This window comes from Narcine bancroftii, chromosome 11, assembly GCF_036971445.1.
Source record: "Narcine bancroftii isolate sNarBan1 chromosome 11, sNarBan1.hap1, whole genome shotgun sequence".
Classification (NCBI taxonomy): domain Eukaryota; kingdom Metazoa; phylum Chordata; class Chondrichthyes; order Torpediniformes; family Narcinidae; genus Narcine; species Narcine bancroftii.
Window position 1 is genome coordinate 86137593 of NC_091479.1, and position 19301 is coordinate 86156893.

At 39.9% G+C, this 19301-nt stretch overlaps 1 protein-coding gene across 6 annotated transcripts in view; it reads left to right on the forward strand.

Annotated features, from left to right (window-relative positions):
* mdfic (MyoD family inhibitor domain containing) overlaps positions 1–19301 on the forward strand; it is an 89080-nt gene that overhangs the window by 17079 nt on the left and 52700 nt on the right. Inside the window, exons 1-2 of one of the 6 annotated variants that reach the window (XM_069903854.1) lie at positions 16373–17147; positions 17262–17396. The exons of 4 other annotated variants lie outside the window; for them this stretch is intronic. In XM_069903854.1, coding sequence (XP_069759955.1) covers positions 17312–17396 — 85 coding nt within the window. In that variant the 5' untranslated portion in view covers positions 16373–17147; positions 17262–17311. Of the gene's footprint in view, positions 1–16372; positions 17148–17261; positions 17397–19301 lie in introns of those variants that run through there. One more of the 6 variants, XM_069903855.1, reaches the window with a different exon arrangement.

Genomic DNA, 19301 nt, shown 5'->3' on the forward strand with positions numbered 1-19301 from the left:
AGTATATGTATAACCTATAATACATATGTCTTGATAGTCATAATAAACCCCTATGTTACTGGTTTATGTATGCACTGAACTTTCTATTGTTATTTCAATGTGAACTTTCCGTACTTACAAATAAAAGGTTTACTGTATGCTTCGACTCGTAGGCAGCAGCATCCAATCTTATGTATTACGCATCTCTTGAGTGTTGTAGTGTTATCTCCCGTATAACTTTGCTAAGTATATAATATGGTGTTCACACAATGTCCAAATCACATAATGTCCTATTTCACAGAATGTATCATGGATATTATGCGATGTATGACTGCATGAACAACGTTTCGGGCCTGAGCCTTCCTTCAACAAATAAGCAAAGAACAGAAAGGCTTCAGAATAAAAACTGAAGAATGGGAGTGAGAGGAGTTCAGACCAACAATGTTAATTGGATACGATAAGAGGAAAGGTGAGAATTGATTTTGGCTCTGTGAAAGGAGACAGAGGGAAAAGAGAGAGAGAGCTGGGGAAAAGGTGTGCAGCCACTTGAACTAAACTTGTCAATCAAGGCGAATCAGTACCATGGCTTATTTACCAATTAATTTGTGTCAAATGACTTGCTGCTTGGAGTCAACTTAACTTAACCTGTCTGCATGATTCAAAGGCTCCTGGCTTTACAACTCTTTGATGTGTGACATCGTCACCCCTTAGATGACCAACCCGCACAAAGGTTTTTAAGAGTGCATCACCTAATGGAACAGTGTTCCAATTCGTATATCTGTAAATTTAGCTATGGGATCATATTGTTTGCTAGCTGCTTAAGTTTACCTAATTATAATCAATATGAACAAAAGAAATGCCTTTATATGCTCTTAAAGAGATACCTGATTGAGGTAAGCCAGCACTGGTTTCCAAAGGAAAGTAGTCGCAAGCAATGGTAGGATTAATGAAGCTCCAAATTATCTCAATTATTTAAAGCACCAAGAAGGAACAAAGTTCCCAATTTTTCACTGCCCCAATAATCTCTATCAGTGGTGCACATTAATTGTTGGGTTAAATCATTGTTTCCATCCTTTTCACTGCAGAAATCAGAAGCAGAAGATGTGGAGGAGAAATTTAAAAAATAAAGGCCTTTACTTTCAATTTGGGACCTTAGCAGCTTTATTTTTGTTTCCCCCCCCCCCCCCCCACCCACCCAGTCTTTACTTGAATGCTATGGTGGGTTTATTCTAAACTAGAATTGGTCATTTCTGCTACCTTCCAGTCTCAATTCAGTATGCCTCAAATAAAATCTTTAGGGTTGGAACCTCAATCAATTTTGTACGATACCAAAGCAGCTGCAGAATAGTGTGCAAGCATCATTTTGCGATAGCTCTGACAATTGGCACTGTCTCCTGTACCCCAATGGAGACTTTTACACATGTTGTTGAAGTGAAATCTTCTGAGCTAGATGTGGTGATATTATCAGGTAAGGCACAGTTGACATGCAAGCTTCTGTCTGATTTGTGCATTGTACTGTTCCCACCTCGTGATTCCAGAAGAGCAGGGAATGGAATGGAAGAAGCAAGCCAGAATGCTGGTCAGGGAGAGGAATGTTGCATCAGGATTTTCAGATTATGACTTCAAGGAATCTTCTTTGCTGTCTGCCAGGAAAATTTACAGGCAGATTCTTCACAATGCCGTCTCTCAGAACACCTCTCTTTTCATCATAACTTCTGGCTAAATCTCAGGCAAACATTAATCCCTTCAGGATAAAACATCTGCATTTGTATCTCAGTAAACGGACATGCCAAAAAAAATCCATGCCAATTCATCTCAATAAAACTTTGTGATCTAGTAGGCCACCAGGGCCAAACTCAAACTGCAGATTGCCATTAGACCGTATATGAACACTGTACAAAATGTTTATCTGTGTTTTTCCATTTCCTATGCTAGTTCACCTTTTAGGTGCCACCTAAAAGCCAATGGTGTGACAGGTCTTTTTTTTTTTTGCTGCTTTCATTAAAATCTAATGGTTGTCTACCTTATGTCAACAAGGTCAAGGAAAGGGCCATGGGAAACTACTTTGGAAGACTGGTGATGCATCATTTGCTGCTTCTGATCACGATTCTGACAGACTTGGCTCAACCAGATGGCCTCGTCCAGAGGAAGAAAAATGAGGTAAGAAGTTACAATTACGCAGGACCCAAAACTGGGAATATGTCAGAAAGCAGTTCATGGGGGCAGTCAAAAGTTCAAAATTGAATCAATGAATGAAAAATGAGGAACAATGACAAAAATAGGTGCTGATGTTCATTGTCGCCACACACAACCAAAAGATTTGATACCAAGACTGGCCCATCTTAACATTTCATAGTCTTAACAAAGTTAAATAAACATGACATTGCCTATTGCATTAATATTTCACTGCACATTACTATTTTAGTTTCTGTGCCCACGACTATTATTATTGAGACAGTTATTAATGTACAAAGATCTTTATTTTGAGAAATGATAATGGGAGGTCATTTATAATTTTTATTTCCATGCAGTAGTGTTGAAGTTATATTATATAATGTTGTTCCATTTCCATTCATTTCAAAGTACAGTACACTTACTGAGAGTGGAATATGATTTTTTAAAATCATTTCAGGGTTGTTTTGCATGTCGATGGAAATTCACCAGGGAATTTCTCAGTATGAGTCAATTCAGATAGACATCAAATTATAAAATTTGCCTTTCCTTTCCTATTTAGTGAGAAATTAAATCACATTACTCTAGGAGTGATCTCAGATAGGCACTCCTGAGACAATGTATTTATTTAGCACAACTTTAAAGTGGGATTCCATAAAGATAAATCCTTTGGCTCCTCACCCCACCACCCCCCCCCCACCCCCTCCCTCCCCCATCCCCACTGTCTTCCAATTACTAATCTCCACCTGGCATACCAATGCTTGATGGCACCTTATTCAATGAACTCCTGATGCCGCTAATGGAGATCTAGATCTCCACAATTCCTCTCCATTATTTCTATCCCTGGTGTTATCTGGAATTCAAGTCACCAGCAGAGCAGCATCAAGCAACCAGCAAAAAATACCACGGAAAATAAATAGGTAAAAAATACTAAAGTTTAAAATTGGAGCCCTCTAGCGGTTAGTTCACCATTCAAACAGCACATAATCCCAATCAACCACCAAATTCATTTATCTGGCATCTACCAATCCCCATAGCTGCTGGATACTGGGGGTTTTACTGTACAGTACTTTTAAACTAAATGTTATGCTTTTTAGGTGATTTGGCTATACATTTCATTGAAGTCAGATTTATAAAATTTGCATTAGCATAAAGAATCCTTATTATTTATCTCTAAATAATATTAAGAACATATTTTTGATCTTGTCCAATTATGTATCCAATTGATCTGTGATGGTTTTCCTTTTTATGAGCACATCTTTCTATTCACAACCAAACTTCAACTCAATCTCTTGGCTTAAATACCCTACCAGTCTTTGTGACTCCTCCAGCAATTGTCAATTCATTGACCCTGGGTTTTGGGACATTGCCTCCCTTTCCTTCCAGGCTCCAGGAAATCTTTCAGCAAACGTTTGGAACACTCTTAATAAACTCCTCTGTCTTTCACCTGCTAACTCAAAACTCATCTTTTTAAGCAAAATATCAGTCACCTATTTCCAACATCTGGGTTTTCATCTGCTTTTTATTCTGTTACTTATTTCACTTGCCCCTCTGTAAAAGATTTAAGATTTGTTTTGTGTATCAAAGGTGTAAGTTAAAGTCATTCAGCACAGCACTGTGAGCAGTCACCAACACTAGGTCGGCTTCTTCCCTCCTGGCATCAGATTTCTGATCGATCAATGAACCGACGACACTATCTTTCTTTGACTTTTCATGCTCTCTTTTTATTTATTGTTGTAAGGTGATTTCTATGGATGTTTGCTCTGTGATGCTGTCACAAAACAGCAAATTTCGTGACTTGTTCACGACAATAAATTCTGATTCCGATTCTGATTTACAACATGATTTCTGCGGTAGTATGTTTCCAATTTTGTTTGGCATTTCAATCAATCTTTTCTTGTATTTAATCCACAGTTTTGGCTACCTCTTGAGACAGTTTTTCAGAAGATATTCTCATGCATGAGCATTTATTGTTCAAAGGTTTAATTCATATTTCCCTGATTAAAATTCTTCAGGTTATCATAACAATGTTAAAGAAATATGACAAGATAGGCACTTTTTAAAACAAAATATTTTCATAACAAGCTTGGGTACTATCCAGTGGATCTTAGTTATATGATTCCAACAAGGAAGAAGGCAATAGGTTAATTGAATACAAATGCATTCACAATGTGTAATGTCGGTGTCGGACAATTGGTGTGAGAACCTGAAGAATGCTCACTGATGTCACTGTGGTGGTACTCCACCGGCCTACTGCAGGGGGCAACCTCTTTACCTGCAGGAGCGAAAGGTGATAGGACAACACCATGGCTGGCTGTCAATCAGTCGGCCTGAAGGGATCAAGTCCCACCCGGTTGGGTGTCAATCACTTGACTCTTGACACTTGACTTTTCCTCCCTCCCCTCTTCTCATCTCCCACCTTTTTATTTCAGGCCCTGTCTAATTTTTGCTTGACGAAGGGCTCAGGCTCGAAATGTTGCATGATCTGCCGAGTTTCTCCAGCACCTTTGCGCATTCCACTACTTTTTACTTTCTGGTTTGCCTCATTACAATCTGGACTTTTGCTTGAAGCATGAGATGGTGCCTGATTCCATTCAGGTCTGTACTTAGACGGGAGCATTGTGAAATAGATTGGACATTAATTCATTTTGTAAGGATTGGTGTTCTGCTTTTTCCTTGCATGCACTGTCAGAATCCAACTGGTGCTGCAGTAGGACATCTGGAGAATACTTGTAGGATTTCAGGGATATTACATGTGCTACATTTTAAAATGAGTTTTTCTTCTTTAATCTTCATTTATTTCCCTGTTCACTATGTCAACTTCAGCATCGGGCAAGGACAAAAGCCTGCTTCAAAGATTACGTCAATATCTTTTGGAATATGATTATGAGAAGACTGGTAGTGATCAGGGGCAAGTACTTAAATCTATTTTAAAACATATAAAACCTTGTATATCTTCATATTGTGAGTTACATTGTATCTAACACTTTTACTCTGTACAGCTTTTAATTTCCTGCCCATCAAAAATCTCCCATACTGAGTTGTATACTTCCTGACATAGTAAATGTTTTTAAATAACTTTTTTATAAACATCTTATGAAAGTCTAACTGGAAGCCTAATGCATTCCAACTATATGGACTTTTTATGTGTCTGAATAGCTATATTATTAAATTTCTACTTATTTACTATTCTTTCTTTGGCTTGGCTTCGTGGACGAAGATTTACGGAGGGGTACGTCCACGTCTGCTGCAGGCTCGTTGGTGACTGACAAGTCCGATGCGGGACAGGCAGGCACGGTTGCAGCGGTTGCAAGGGAAAATTGGTTGGTTGGGGTTGGGTGTTGGGTTTTTCCTCCTTTGACTTTTATCAGTGAGGTGGGCTCTGTGGACTCCTTCAAATATTAATTAACCCATATGTTTTGATCTCAAGTTAAGGATCCTCAGCCACTAGTGATGATACCTCTCTACCCCAAAAGTCCTGGTAATGATTTGAGTACAATGAGATTGTTTACCAAGCTGTTTGTGCCTTCTATTGTCCCCATGCTCCACATTTTTAGCCCCCACTTATTAAGTGGCGTGAGTTTCAGGCATATACCTGTAAGTATATACCTGAAACTCATATGTGGAAAGTTGGAATCCTAATTCATTATTGTATTTATATGTTTGTACCATTCCTGCCATATGTTTGGCATTTTTAAAATATTTTAAGGTTTCCTTTAGAATCAAGAGAGCTATGGATTCCTTTTCAGGGCCTTCTAGGAAACGCCAAGCTTGCCTTTACCAGACTTTGGTCCCACTTCTCAACCACCAAAGCCTCTGGATTTTCCTCTTCAACACAATTCTCCACTTGGCCCCTTCTGACCCATACTACCTTATTTTCACAGTTTGGTCAGGAATGACCTTCCAGAAGAGATAGTTGCAGCAGGGTCAATTTTGTCATTTAAGCGAAGGTTGGATGAGTGCATGGGTGTGAGGGGATTGGACGGGGAGCAGGTAGGTGGAACTAGTGGAGTTCACTTAAATTGGTGTGGATTAGAGGGGCTGAGATGGCCCGTTTCCATACTGTAATTGTTCTATGGTTATATGTATATATGGAATTCTGCCTTCTATATTTGGTGACCACTAATTGGTCCAGAAAAGTCTATCTTGGTATGTGACATCCTAAGTTAATAGTGAGTTTTAAAAGTTTTTTCATAACTGACATGGCTACCTAATTCATTTTTCTCCTCCCTTGTCAATCAAGGGTGAGCTCCTCTCCTGTCCAAAAAGACAATTTGCAATTTAAGGAGGATTGAAAATTTGTGATCAAAGTTACTTATATCTCTTTGCAACAGCTTCAGTGAGCATGTCATAATGGCCAAATGACTCAAACGTATTGAATTCTGTTAATGTTTTCAAAACCAATTCCTTTTTTGACAGTTATCTTTCACAATTGTTCTATTTCCACTTCCTACACCTATATTGTAACTTCCATCGCCATTTGTAAAAACTGATTGTTATCTCTACCATATCTTAATCCTCGCTAGATTTCCTTCTTCATTCCTGAATAGACCTATTCTTTAACTGTACTTTTACATTTTATATGCCAATAAAAGCCCTTACTATTTCCCTTTGTATTATCTTCTGTATTCCCTTTTAGCTCTTTAATCTCCCTACTCTATTTTTCATCTTTCTCAATATTATCTTTAATATTCCAAGGTTTAATTTTATCATAATGCTCCCTTTAAGGTTTTCAGGTTAATTTTAATCCTTCTATTTACACATGAATCTTTACACTTTAATGTACTTTATTTTGTCTGGTAGGGAAATAATTTTAACTCTATCCATTTCATTTTGATAATTTCCTACTATTGATCAACCGAACTGCTTCAAAATTTTCTGTCTAACATGAGCAAAAGTCTTTTTTTTAATTTCAGCCTTTTAAAAATATATTTCCAATTATATTTCAGAGCCACTACCTTGGAGGATATTTCCTGGATCAAGCACTTATATGGCATCGTGAAGAAAGCACATCATGTCCCTACTTCCTCAGGAGTTTGCGGAGATTTCTATTGCTATGTGGGGGTAAGTGTGCTGACTGGCTGCATCACCGTCTGGTGCTGTGAGAACAATTCCACTGAGCATAAAGCCCTGCAAAAGGTAGTGGACATAGCCCAGCATACCACAGGCAAAACCCTCCCCACCTTCGAAAACATTTACAGGGGATGCTGCCATCAGAGAGCAGGTGCAATCATCATGGATCTACATCGTGCAGCACATGCTCTGTTCTGACAGTATGTTCAGGGAGAAGTTTCTAGCACAGTTTACTGTCTTTATCTCACTTCCTACACCGATGATTCTCAACATTTTTCTTTCCATCCACATACCTCCTTAAGCCATCCCTTACTAACCACAGAGCACCTATGGCATAGGGATTACGTAAGGTGTTATGTGAGTGAAAAGAAAAAAGTTGAGAACCACTGACCTACATGGTCTGACTAGTCCCTGATGCCCCTTTTGTTCATTAAATAGGTGCACCTTCATCAAGTGCACACCTTTTAATAATTGGTTCTCACCAAACTCTTGATTTCAAGTACACTTCAAGGAAGATTTCAGCTGCTGATGGGGACCCAGAAATGGACTCCCACAGTGATCAGCATTTTCCCCCATTGGCTTTAATTTGTGCACCAAAGAAATATTGTTCACGGATCACACACATTTATTCACTCACATTCCTCGCCCTCAAGTTCAGATTGTATCTGCATTTGACAATGTTTGCTTTCTTCCAGTATTCAATAAATTATGAATATTCGTTGAATGTTTTAATTGGTCGTGCTTTGTGCATTTCTTCTTTCTCCTTTACTTTCTTGAAAACCAGTTTGAGTTTCTCTCTACCTGGAGTTTCTGATTTTTGGTTAATTCCTTTGGCTATTTGTAATATTATTTCCCTTGTGTTCTCCTTTATACCAATTTGCTCGTTTAAACTTCTTGTGATTCATCATTTCAGGTAGGACACTGCCCCACACCCTGAGTGAATGCGGCAGATCTAAATAATTCAGTTCATTGCCCTCCCAGTATTTTAGATTGTATCCCATGAAAATTTTTAAAATGGAAGCAAGCAACAGGTCAAGCAGCAGAAAGAGGAATCAAATTATTGTTTCAAATAGAATACTCTTCATTATAACTTGCTGAATGTATCCAGAATATCTATTTGTTTTTCAGGTTTGTTACAAGTGCAGATTTTTGATTTTCACTCCATGAGATGGAAGACCTCTTTTCAATATGATTCCTTTATCCACGAAAAGCAATGTAGTCCAACAGAAACAGATCATTTGGCCCACCATGACAACCATCAATTATCCTTTTTCAATCCCACATTAAATCCCATTTTATTATTCTCCCTTCATTGACAATGACCTTTTCCCTCCGATTCAACCCCGTCACCTATACACTAGGGACAATTTTCATTGGGAAATGAACCTACCAGCCCACGTCTTTGGGATGTAGGTGGAAACTAACACAGTCACAGAAAGTATGTGCATTCTTGACACAGACAGCAACTAAAATCAGCTTTGAAGCCAGGTCTTTGGCAATGTGAGACAGTGGCTCTGCAAGCTACAGCACTCTGCCACCCACAAATGGGTCACGTTACTCTACTTAACCCTTTAATAGATTCAAGAAATCAATAGATTGGTCTACACAGGCAAAATTACTTAATATATTGTAATTTTATGAACTGATAGAAGTTGAAGCAAAAAAATTATATGGTTAAAAATAATGAAAAGAAACTAAGTAGCAGTAATGCATGGAGGATTGACATTTTATCATTCTAAATTGGTTTTATGTTTACGTCGCAGAGTAATGCATTATGATTAATCTTACAGTATGAAGCCAATATTGACATTTCAGAAGCTTTTTATTGTGTTTGTTTTAGAGTAATGCGATGAGAAATTAAAGCATAAAAATAGGGTCCTGGAGGGTTTTTTTGGTCCATTTAATCATCTATTTTCTGCTTTCTGGGATTTTTTAACCAAGCATGGAATCAGTCTCTGACATTGCATGATTGGTGTCATCATCAAAGAGGGGGGATCTGTGGGCATTGCCCCCCCCCAATGAGTTATTGTTCGCTTCCACCCACAGCATTAGTTAAGTTACTTGCGTCTCCAGCACAATAGCCTCCATGCGTTTGTCCGTTACGTCGGAAGGAGGGGGAAGTGTGAAGGCAGCGCATGGTAGGTAGGCACCACCACCACCCTCCCCCTCGCTGATTGTGCCCCGCCCCCGCAGTTTCCCTAATGCCCTCCAATTAGACTCGTTCTGACCCTGTAATTTTATGAACAGAACATAAAAATAAAACTGTACTGATAATCAGTCTTCAAAATGAGATGTTGTTTTCTTTGTCTACAGGCAGAAGCTGACCTAATGCGTTTTTCTCTTTATATTACATTTAAAGCATTTTTTTGTCAAAAAGCCTTTAATTAGCCTTATGCCTTTTCAAAAGGAGTCACCTCAAAGTTTAACATTATTCCCCTTCTTTCAAAGCATTCAATCCAGCCTCTAAGCAGTATCTGTTCCTTCCTCCACAGTGAGCCTTGGAAAATTCTGTGGAGGAATGTGGAGCGAAATGGATGTTGATCCTGACAGTGGCTGCTGACCAGAAGAGACAAAGTCCCACTAGGAAGACTATCAAGGAAGAGAAAAGTATGTGCTATATATGTAATGACAGATTTTGCTTTGCATTATGTCTTATTAAATCAATAAAGTGTAGCCAGTAATTTGATAAAAGTAAGTAAACACCCATATGTCTTCTGCTGACTCCAAAGACGTCTGCCTACAATTGCATTGTTTCCAGCTGTGCAGAGCTCCTAAGGATATTTAATAAATGCAAAAGACCATAATTTCTGATAATATGATGAAACATTCTACTAACCTGAGAAAGTACACTTTCTATCTATCCCTGTAAGATTTGAACTGTACGCAAGTCATCAAGCTATTATGAAGGATGTCATTCAACTGGAAAGGGTGCAGAGAAGATTCACAAGAATGTTACTGGGGCAGGAGGGCTGAGGGGAATCTAACCTGGGAATAGATTTAAGGTGAGATAGGAAATATTTAAAGGGACCTTATGAGCAATGTCTTTGCAAGGAGCCCATTGCATAACAAGTCAAGTTTATTGTCATCTGATTGCACAAGTATAACCTGACGAAACAGTGTTCTCTGGTCCTTGGTGCAAAACATGCAGACACACAACCGGTTGTAACACACATACAGGCAATACATATGCAGGAAATGTATTCAAATAATACGAAAGAAATTGTTTTATAAATAAGATGACTCGCATGGTTAGTGAGAGCAGTTCCTTTGGTCATTCACCATTCTCACTTCCTGTGGGAGGAAGCTGTTCCTCAGCCTGGTGGTGCTGGCTCTGATACACCTGTATCTCTTTCCCGATGGGAGCAGCTGAAAGATGTTATGTGTGGGGTGGAACGGGTCCACAATGATTTTGTGTGTTCTCTTCAGACAATGATCCCAGTAGATCATGTCGATGTGGGGGAGGGAGATGCCCGTGATCCTCTCTGCCACCCTTATGATCCTGTGGATTGGCCTCTGATTCATTTCTCTGCAGCAACCATACCATTCTGTGAGGCAGTCGGCCAGGGCACACCAGACAGAGTTCCTGTAGAAGTTTTACATGATGGTGGCCGCTAACAGTCTTCTCAGGAAGGCGCTGGAGATGTGAGGAGATGTGTGTTAATGATAGGTCATATATTAAATATGTGAAACAAAGAGTCAGAGGGAATGGTCAAGACAGGTACAATTAGACCATTTAAAAGACATTTGGTTAAGTACATGGATAGGAATTGTTTGGAGGGATATGGATCAAATGCAGGTGAATGGGTCTAGTCCAGGTCGGCATGGATGATTTGGGCCAAAGAGCCTCTTTTGCAGTGTATCATTCTATGACTCAATGAGCATTTTGTATACGCATGGCCATCCTGGGATCATGGCCATCAGCTCACAAGCTAATAAGACATGAATTCTGTTGTGTGGCCCAGTCACTGTACCCTTATTGCATTCCCTTGCTCCAGTGCTCCGCCTGCCAACTTGCAAATGACCAGCTGTCCCTTCCCTTTTCCCTTTTTTTTGAATATTTAATTTTTCATTTTTTATAAATACAGTTATACAATCTTTAAACTTTTATACACACCAAATATATTAAATATCTGCAAAATTCCCACCTCCCTTCCCTCCCCCCATGAATACAAAAATATAACTTCATATACTGTCAGAGCTCTAATTTTTCAAAGATATCACATCGTTACATACATCAAAGGATCAAATTTATAATTGTATCCCTATATGATCCAAGTACAGTTGCCATATCTTAATGAATGTGTCATATTTATTCGTTAAATGGTAAATAATTTTCTCCATGCGTATACAACTACATATCTCCGAGGCCCATCAAGCAATAAGAAGGGGAGATTTGGATTTCCGGGTGATGTTATATACTTTCTGGCCACAGCCGGAGCTGTTTTAACAAAGCAATATGAAATTCAGTCAGTTTGTAGCTCACGTCCATAAGGTTGCCCAGAAGGTACAGCTCTGGGTTGCATGGGAAAGACATTCCTGTTATTCTTGTTACTGTTTCAGTGATATCATACCAGAATGGTCTCACCTTTACACACAACCAGGTAGAATGTAAAAAGGTTCCAATTTAAATGTCACATCTGAAACACATTTCAGATTTTGATTTATGCAGTTTTTGTGGCATGAAATATAGATCATGTAAAAAAATTGTATTGAACCTGTCCATATCTTGCATTAATCGTTGATGTCAAACTATCCAAACAGCAAGCAAATCAACACCATTCTGGTATTATAACACCCAGGTCGACTCCCTTTGTAGGCCCGGCTTAGCACGTTCACCTTGGAGAACAAAATACATCCGAGTTATAAATTTAGTTGCATTTCCCAGCCTAAGCATCCCTTCCACTTCATTACTTGAAGGTGAGTCCATTGTGGGGCCCCATCCCTCTCAAAGAAGATCTTAAATGAAGAAAAGGAAGGTTCTATTCTTCAAGTCATATTTCTGTTTTAGTTGTTCGAAGGAAATAAATATCCCTTCCTCATAACAATTTTCAAAATGCCTAATTCCTTCTTCATACCAAATATTTAGAAGTTCATGGTCAATAATTCATTTTGGCACTGTGGTGCTTTTGGTGATATCCCCACTTTTTTTTCCAATACATTAATTAATCTCATGGCAAATTTTAATATTATATGTGTTAAAATAGGGTTATCCATTTAAAAAATAAATTTATATTCTATTTGTAAATAAAACCCTACGCTGCACTTTCCCTCAATGTATATAATCCTATTTGGATCCACAAGGGAGAGTCTCCTCTTCAAAAAAGGATGAAAGGAATCTTGCCTGGGCTGGTAGATATATGTTTTTTAATCTGGCAATCTTAATCCCCCCCCAGTTTATATTCCCACACTAATTTCTCCATGGAAATCCTAGGCACTTTATTATTCCAAAGAAATTGTCTTATATGATCATTGAATATCTTGAAGAAATTTTGAGGCAAGGTAATAGGGAACGACTGGAAGAGGTATTGCAGTCTCGACATCACTTTAATTTTCAGACAATTAACCCTCTCAACTAAAGTAATGGGCAAGTTCTTACATCCTTGTAGATCATCTTCTATCTTTCCAAGCAAGGAAGATAGTTCAGTCTGTATAAATTTTGTAAGTTATTATCTAACATTATTCCTAAATCTTTCCAATTCCTTCCAATTTCCCTTTGAACTGACTTCCTTTTCAGTACCTTTCATAATCAAATTTCGTTAGTGGCATAATTTCACTTTTTTCCAAATTAATTTTTTGACCAGAGACTTTTCCATATTTCTGGAGTATGGTTTGTAGTTTGGCTAAAGACTCATCAGGGTCTGATAAATACAACAGCACATCATCTGCAAACAAATTAATTTTATGCTCTTCCTGGCCAACTGTGAATCCCTTTATATCCAGATCCATCCTTCCGACCTCTGCTAATGGTTCAAACACCAACAAAAAAGAGACCTAGAGGCAATGGGCACCCCTGCCTAATAGATCTCCTCAAAGAAAACATCATCGATATCTGAACATTAGTTATAATTTTGGTCCGTGGCTTACGATAAAGGGTTTTTATCCAGTTAATAAATATTTGGCCCATTCCAAAGTTTTTTAATACTTTAAATAGAAAAAGGTACTCATATTTGTATAAATGCCTTTTCTGCATCCAAAGGTACAGTTATGATCAGGTTCACTTTAGACTTAGCCAGATGAATTATATTGAATAATCTGCACAAATTGTCCACAGAGAGTCTTTTTTTTGACAAAGCCTACCAGATCTGGATTTATAAATTTAGGTAAATATTGCCCTAATCTATTAGCTAGTGCTCTGCCATGTGACCCTTTTGCTTATTCATACCGTACAATGATTTTTTTTTTCCTTTCAAAAAACACATGCAATGCTCCTGCACAGATGGTGGCATAAACAAGAAACCTCAGAAGCCACTGGTACTATCTAAAAGAAAGCATCTTCCCTTAACTTCGGCACCATGGCCTTCAGTTTTTCCTGAGCCATTTTGTCAGTTAGTTTTTGACCTGGTCCACTCAAGTTGTCAGGTTTTCCAGCGCCATTGCCATCACCGATATTTTGTCTGCCACCTCTTTCCACCTTAGAAAATCATCCACTTAATGTCTCCATGGTTTCATGCAACTTTTGCAGATAAGGTGTCGACCCCTCCCCCCCCACCCCACCCCCCGTCTATTCGAGCCTGATTCAACATCATGGTAGCACGCCCTTCACCATTCCCTTCTGGACTTTCAGTCAACGATCTCAGCGACTTTTTAACTTCTTCAGTCTTAGTTGCTTGGGTCTTATTTTTCTTACCCGTCATTTTCTATTTTTAGCATGTAAAATCTTTAATCTTCTTTTTAATCAATCTTTTCTAGCCCATGTTGGGCTAGATCCTTCGCTTGGCCATGCTTCCGACCTGCTGATCCTTCCTGACTCGAGTACAGACCCAAAACATTAGCTTTTTCCCAAATGCTGAGATTTGACCACCATTTTCTGCTTTTGTTTCAGATGGCCAGCATCTGCAGAATTAACTTTATTTTGACTCCTGCATTTTCTACTGCACATTCATTTGACTGAAATATCCTTGCAATATCCAATGCCTGTATCTTCTTTCATCTCCATATTCATACACTGACATTCTAATAGCATTCAATGCGCGCCACCTTGTTCAGATCAGAATCCCAAAGCAAAAACTCTATTTGGATCTCCGACAAAGTAAGAGATTTTCAGAATGATGGAAAAAATGATTCAAGGATCTTCTCAAATCTTCTTTGAGAGGTGTAATGACTTATCAATGTTTGAGAATCCATTGCTCATGGCTGCTCAATTTGCAAAAGGAATATTAGAGATGGTTTGCCAGAAATTTGCCAGTCCCTGCGGCAACTTTGGCTTCACGATTCGCTCACTGAAAACAAAAGTGATGCACCATCCTTGAGAATGGTTAAAGCTTTCAGTTGTGGACAAGTTCACATACGTTAACAGCACTCTCTCAAGATCACGGATAAAAGGTGTGCTCACAGTCTTTTTTTTCCAGGGTAGATGATTCTCGAACCAGGGGAAAAAGAGATTTAAAAGGAACCTGAAAGGCAACTTCTTCATTTATATCTGCAATGAGCTAACAAAGGAAACTGTAGAAATGAGCACGACTTTCAAAAGATATTTGGACAAATATATAAATCGGAATTAATTAGGATACGGACCTAATGCAAGCAAATGGGAGTAAGCCAAAATGCCAACTTGGTCAGCACAGAATGAGTTGGGCTGAAGGGTCTGTTTTGTGCAGTATGGATCTTTCGGTCAACATTGATGATGGCACAGACAATAAGATAGCACAAGTCACCTTTGCATTTGGAAGACTGAGAAGTATGGGAATGAAGAGGAATCAGTTGAAAGGCCAAGCTGATGCCACACATCAAGCAGTTGTTACAACCACCTTTCTGGACTGTAAACAGCAGTCATGCCAGACAGCTTAACCACGATCTATCTGCCTCATATCAAGTGGCAGAGATTCTGTCCCAGACAAATCAACCTGCACCTATAAACTTTGGTGGGGGAGGTGGGGGTGGGGGGGGGGGGGTGGGGGTGGGGGGGGGGGTGGGGGTGGGGGGGGGGTGGGGGGTGGGGGGGGGGAAACAGATCAGATGGATAGAAGAATGTCTGATGAAAGAATACCAAAGCAACCTCTTTATGGAGAACTGACTAAAGGCAAGCGATCACGTGGTGGACAGAAAAGGAGATTTAAAGATTCTTAGACATCACCAATGTGTTTCCACTGTGCATGCCTGTGGAACAACAGGCTTGGATTGTCCTGTTTGGTGTGCCTACATCAAAAGTGGTCTTCCTCCTATGAAGAAGCCAATCATGGGGGAAAAAAAGAGATGAGGGTATCTCAAAAATCAAGAATACTGTTCAAGTTTTTTTTATCAACTTTAATATGCATGTACATATACATACCGATGCTCTGGACCACAGTGCACACTAAAACAAACCGTAGAGTAATCACATGTAGACATGTGGATCTTTTACACCTCTGTGACCTGTGGGGAAGAAACTTTCGAGCTCAAACTAGTCTATTCTTTTTACAGATTGCAATACTCAAGACGAGATGTCATGGCCTTACTGGAAAGCAGGTGACCAACAACTGAGTGAAAGTTCAAAAAGCAGACTGTTTGCAAGTGTATAGGTGGTGGGTGCGAACTGACGACGGTCACATTTCATATCCAGAACTTTCAATGCAACAACAACAAAAAAGAACCCGCTGTTTCGCAGTATGTCACTGTTAATGAGCGTGTGCACCGACTTTATCTGAAATATATTTTACTGCATTGCTCTACCTAAAGAAGAATATAATTGAACTGATCTTAAACCGGATTAAGTAAATTGCAATATTGACTTTCAGTTGCAGGCAGACAGCGGATCTGTGGACCCGACGTGCGCTCAGTTCTCCCTATGGCTCATCGCAGGGGGCCTGTGGACCCGACGTGTGCTCAGTTCTCCCTCTGGCTCATCGCAGGGGGCCTGTGGACCCGACGTGCGCTCAGTTCTCCCTCTGGCTCATCGCAGGGGACCTTTGGACCCGACGTGCGCTCAGTCCTCCCTCTGGCTCATCGCAGGGGACCTGTGGACCCGACGTGCGCTCAGTCCTCCCTCTGGCTCATCCCAGGGGACCTGTGGACCCGACGTGCGCTCAGTTCTCCCTCTGGCTCATCCAGTGGACCTGTTCTCCCTATAGCTATAGCAGTGGACCCGACGTGCGCTCAGTCCTCCCTCTGGCTCATCGCAGGGGACCTGTGGACCCGACGTGCGCTCAGTTCTCCCTCTGGCTCATCGCAGGGGACCTGTGGACCCGGCGTGCGCTCAGTTCTCCCTCTGGCTCATCCAGAGGACCTGTTCTCCCTATCGCTATAGCAGTGGACCCGGCGTGCGCTCAGTTCCCCCTCTGGCTCATCGCAGTGGACCTGTGGACCCTGCGTGCGCTCAGTTCTCCCAATGGCTCATAGCAGTGGCATCCGGAAATGATGACAACTGTAGACTGGGGGAGAAAGTGGGAGAAGTGATTTGGAAGTGGTAGAGTGGAGCTGCGTGCCTTCCTTGGCCGGGCTGCTCTGATCACTGGGGCTGCAGCAGTAACCAAAGCTCGGAGACTTTGTAACTTTTTAAAAAAATGAATGCAATAAAGATCCCCTTCAGGGGGGGAGAAAATACAAGGGGCTGAGATGGTTTGCAGGTCCCAAGGAAAAAAAACGAGGGGCTCAGCCTAACCCTCAGCGCGCTCGTTTTTGCCTCTAACTGTATTAAATCCAGAGTTTCTGCTCGGGTTCGAAACAAACTGTTGACGTGGTTCATGTGATGGCTCACAGTGGAACTGCATTCATATGTTTATACAAGGGTAAGTCTCCCCCACCCCCACCACCCCCCCCCCCCCCCCCGCTTCATTCTTAAAAGTGGTCGTGGCTGGTTTCCTGGACTTTTTTTCTCTCTCTCTCTCTCCCTGTGTGTTCAGAGCGGCCGGTTCTGATTCTGGGTCCTGTGCCTGAGTGAGTTGCCCAGCTGATGTCCCAAGTGAAGGAGCTCGCAGGGCCGGAAGGGCCAAAGGGCGTCGCCAGCACAGAACGCAGCCTCTTGCTCCACACTGATGGTAAGAGGGTGGTGGGAGAGGGGAAGAACCGCTCTGGTCTGTTGACAGCCTTTGTGCGCAGGGTCTGGACCAAACTTTTTTTTTTAAATAAAGGGCGAACGTTTGCTGCAAAGTGTTAGTCCAAGTAAAATAAGAATTAATGGGGAAAGTATCTTTATATATATATGATTAATCCGGAAAACTTTGCCCTGTTGGAAAGCCTGTGGATAAATAGGACAATCAACCAGACAACATCTGGAGTCTTTCTTTAAAGCAGCACTGATTTTTTTTTAAAACTTGGTTTTATTTTACACAGTTTGCTTCTAACGCAAGCTTTTGGAATATCATAAAGGTACATGTTTGGATTGGATAATCTAACAAATAGCCTTGATGTTTGGGGTGTATAGCATTGCCTTGGTGCATTTCATAGTTACTTTGGACTTGAAAAACAACATGTATTGTGGGGGGGGGGGGGGGGTGGAATGATGCCTTGAATCACAATATTTGTGTTTGAGGATTTTCAGAAAAATTAATTGAAAAGAATATTCTTTGTTTTTTTTAAGGATTCCAATGTATGCCAGATTTTGTTAAAGTTCTGTGATTAAGTTTTAAATTGATCAAGTCATTCTTATAGTTGATTATTCTTGATCTGCAATAAATTTTTTCTGGTGTTTTTTTTCTCTCTCGATTAATGAGCATGTGGCCAAAGGTAGCAATGGTAAACACGCAAATTAAACTTTAAACAACTGTTTTTAAGGAATGCAGTTTGAATGCATGAAATGGATGATTGGGTGTGCCAAAGTCAGGTTTTACCAATTATTTGCGCTCCCTGTTAAGCAGCTGTTTATTGAACAGGCATCTTTTATGTCCATTCTGTTTATTCATGAAACCTTAAATTAATATGTAGGAACAATGCCAAAATCAAATTGAGACCAATTTGAGTGAAATGTAAGATAGAATTAAGTTTATTTTTCTCATTTGAAGTAAACAGTATTTAATTAGTTGGGTACATGCAGTTGCAATAAATAGTGATAGTGTTTTTTTTTTAATTCAATCATTACATCTGCAACTTGTTTATATAAAGAATATATAAATACTTCAACTATTTCATTTATTAACTCATTCCCTTTTGGATTTTCTACTTCCTATTTTTTAAAAAAAACATAGCTAGGGAGGATGTTAAAAATGGTGCTCATGAATTGTATTGATTTCCACCCCCACCCATCCACCACCTTCTCCAAGGAAAGAAAATGTAAACATGTGATGGATTTTTCATTTTGTAGCAGAATGATCAATGATCTTCCATTCAGTCCCCTTCATAAATCCCAAACCAGCCCCCTTCCCCACCCCTTTTTCCAAACTGGACAAACAAATTAATCCAAGAATCTGCCACACATCTAGTGCTCCACCTTAGTTGGTGGGAGATATCCTTGTTGATATCAACTGAAAGATTATGGGAATTTGAGGGAGCACTTTCCACATTCTTTTTCCCATGCAGATTATATCTCTGGCCTTTGATAAATCCATGGTTTCTGAGGGGCTTCATCCTGGGGCCTTAAAAGGTGCAAGATATGTCTTCAAACACGAAATGTTTTCTTTGCGATGTCTCCTAACAAGTTTTTAATGGAGTTCCTTGATGCCACATCTACTCAAATTTTGTCTTGATGTCAAAGACAGTCAATCTCATCTCTGTTCTCGATATTAGCTTTTTGCATATTTGAGTTTAAGCTGTGATTAAATCTGGAGACAAGTTAAAAGATATTTTCTGATTATTAACCATGTTCATTTCCACCAACAAATGAAAGAGCCTACTGTATGTTCGCATGCAGCAATACCGAGACAATATTTGGGCAAACACCAACACAAAAGTTGAAGGCAATGCTCTCTTCTAATAAGAGTAAACCCAGTTACATCCTCTTGACATTA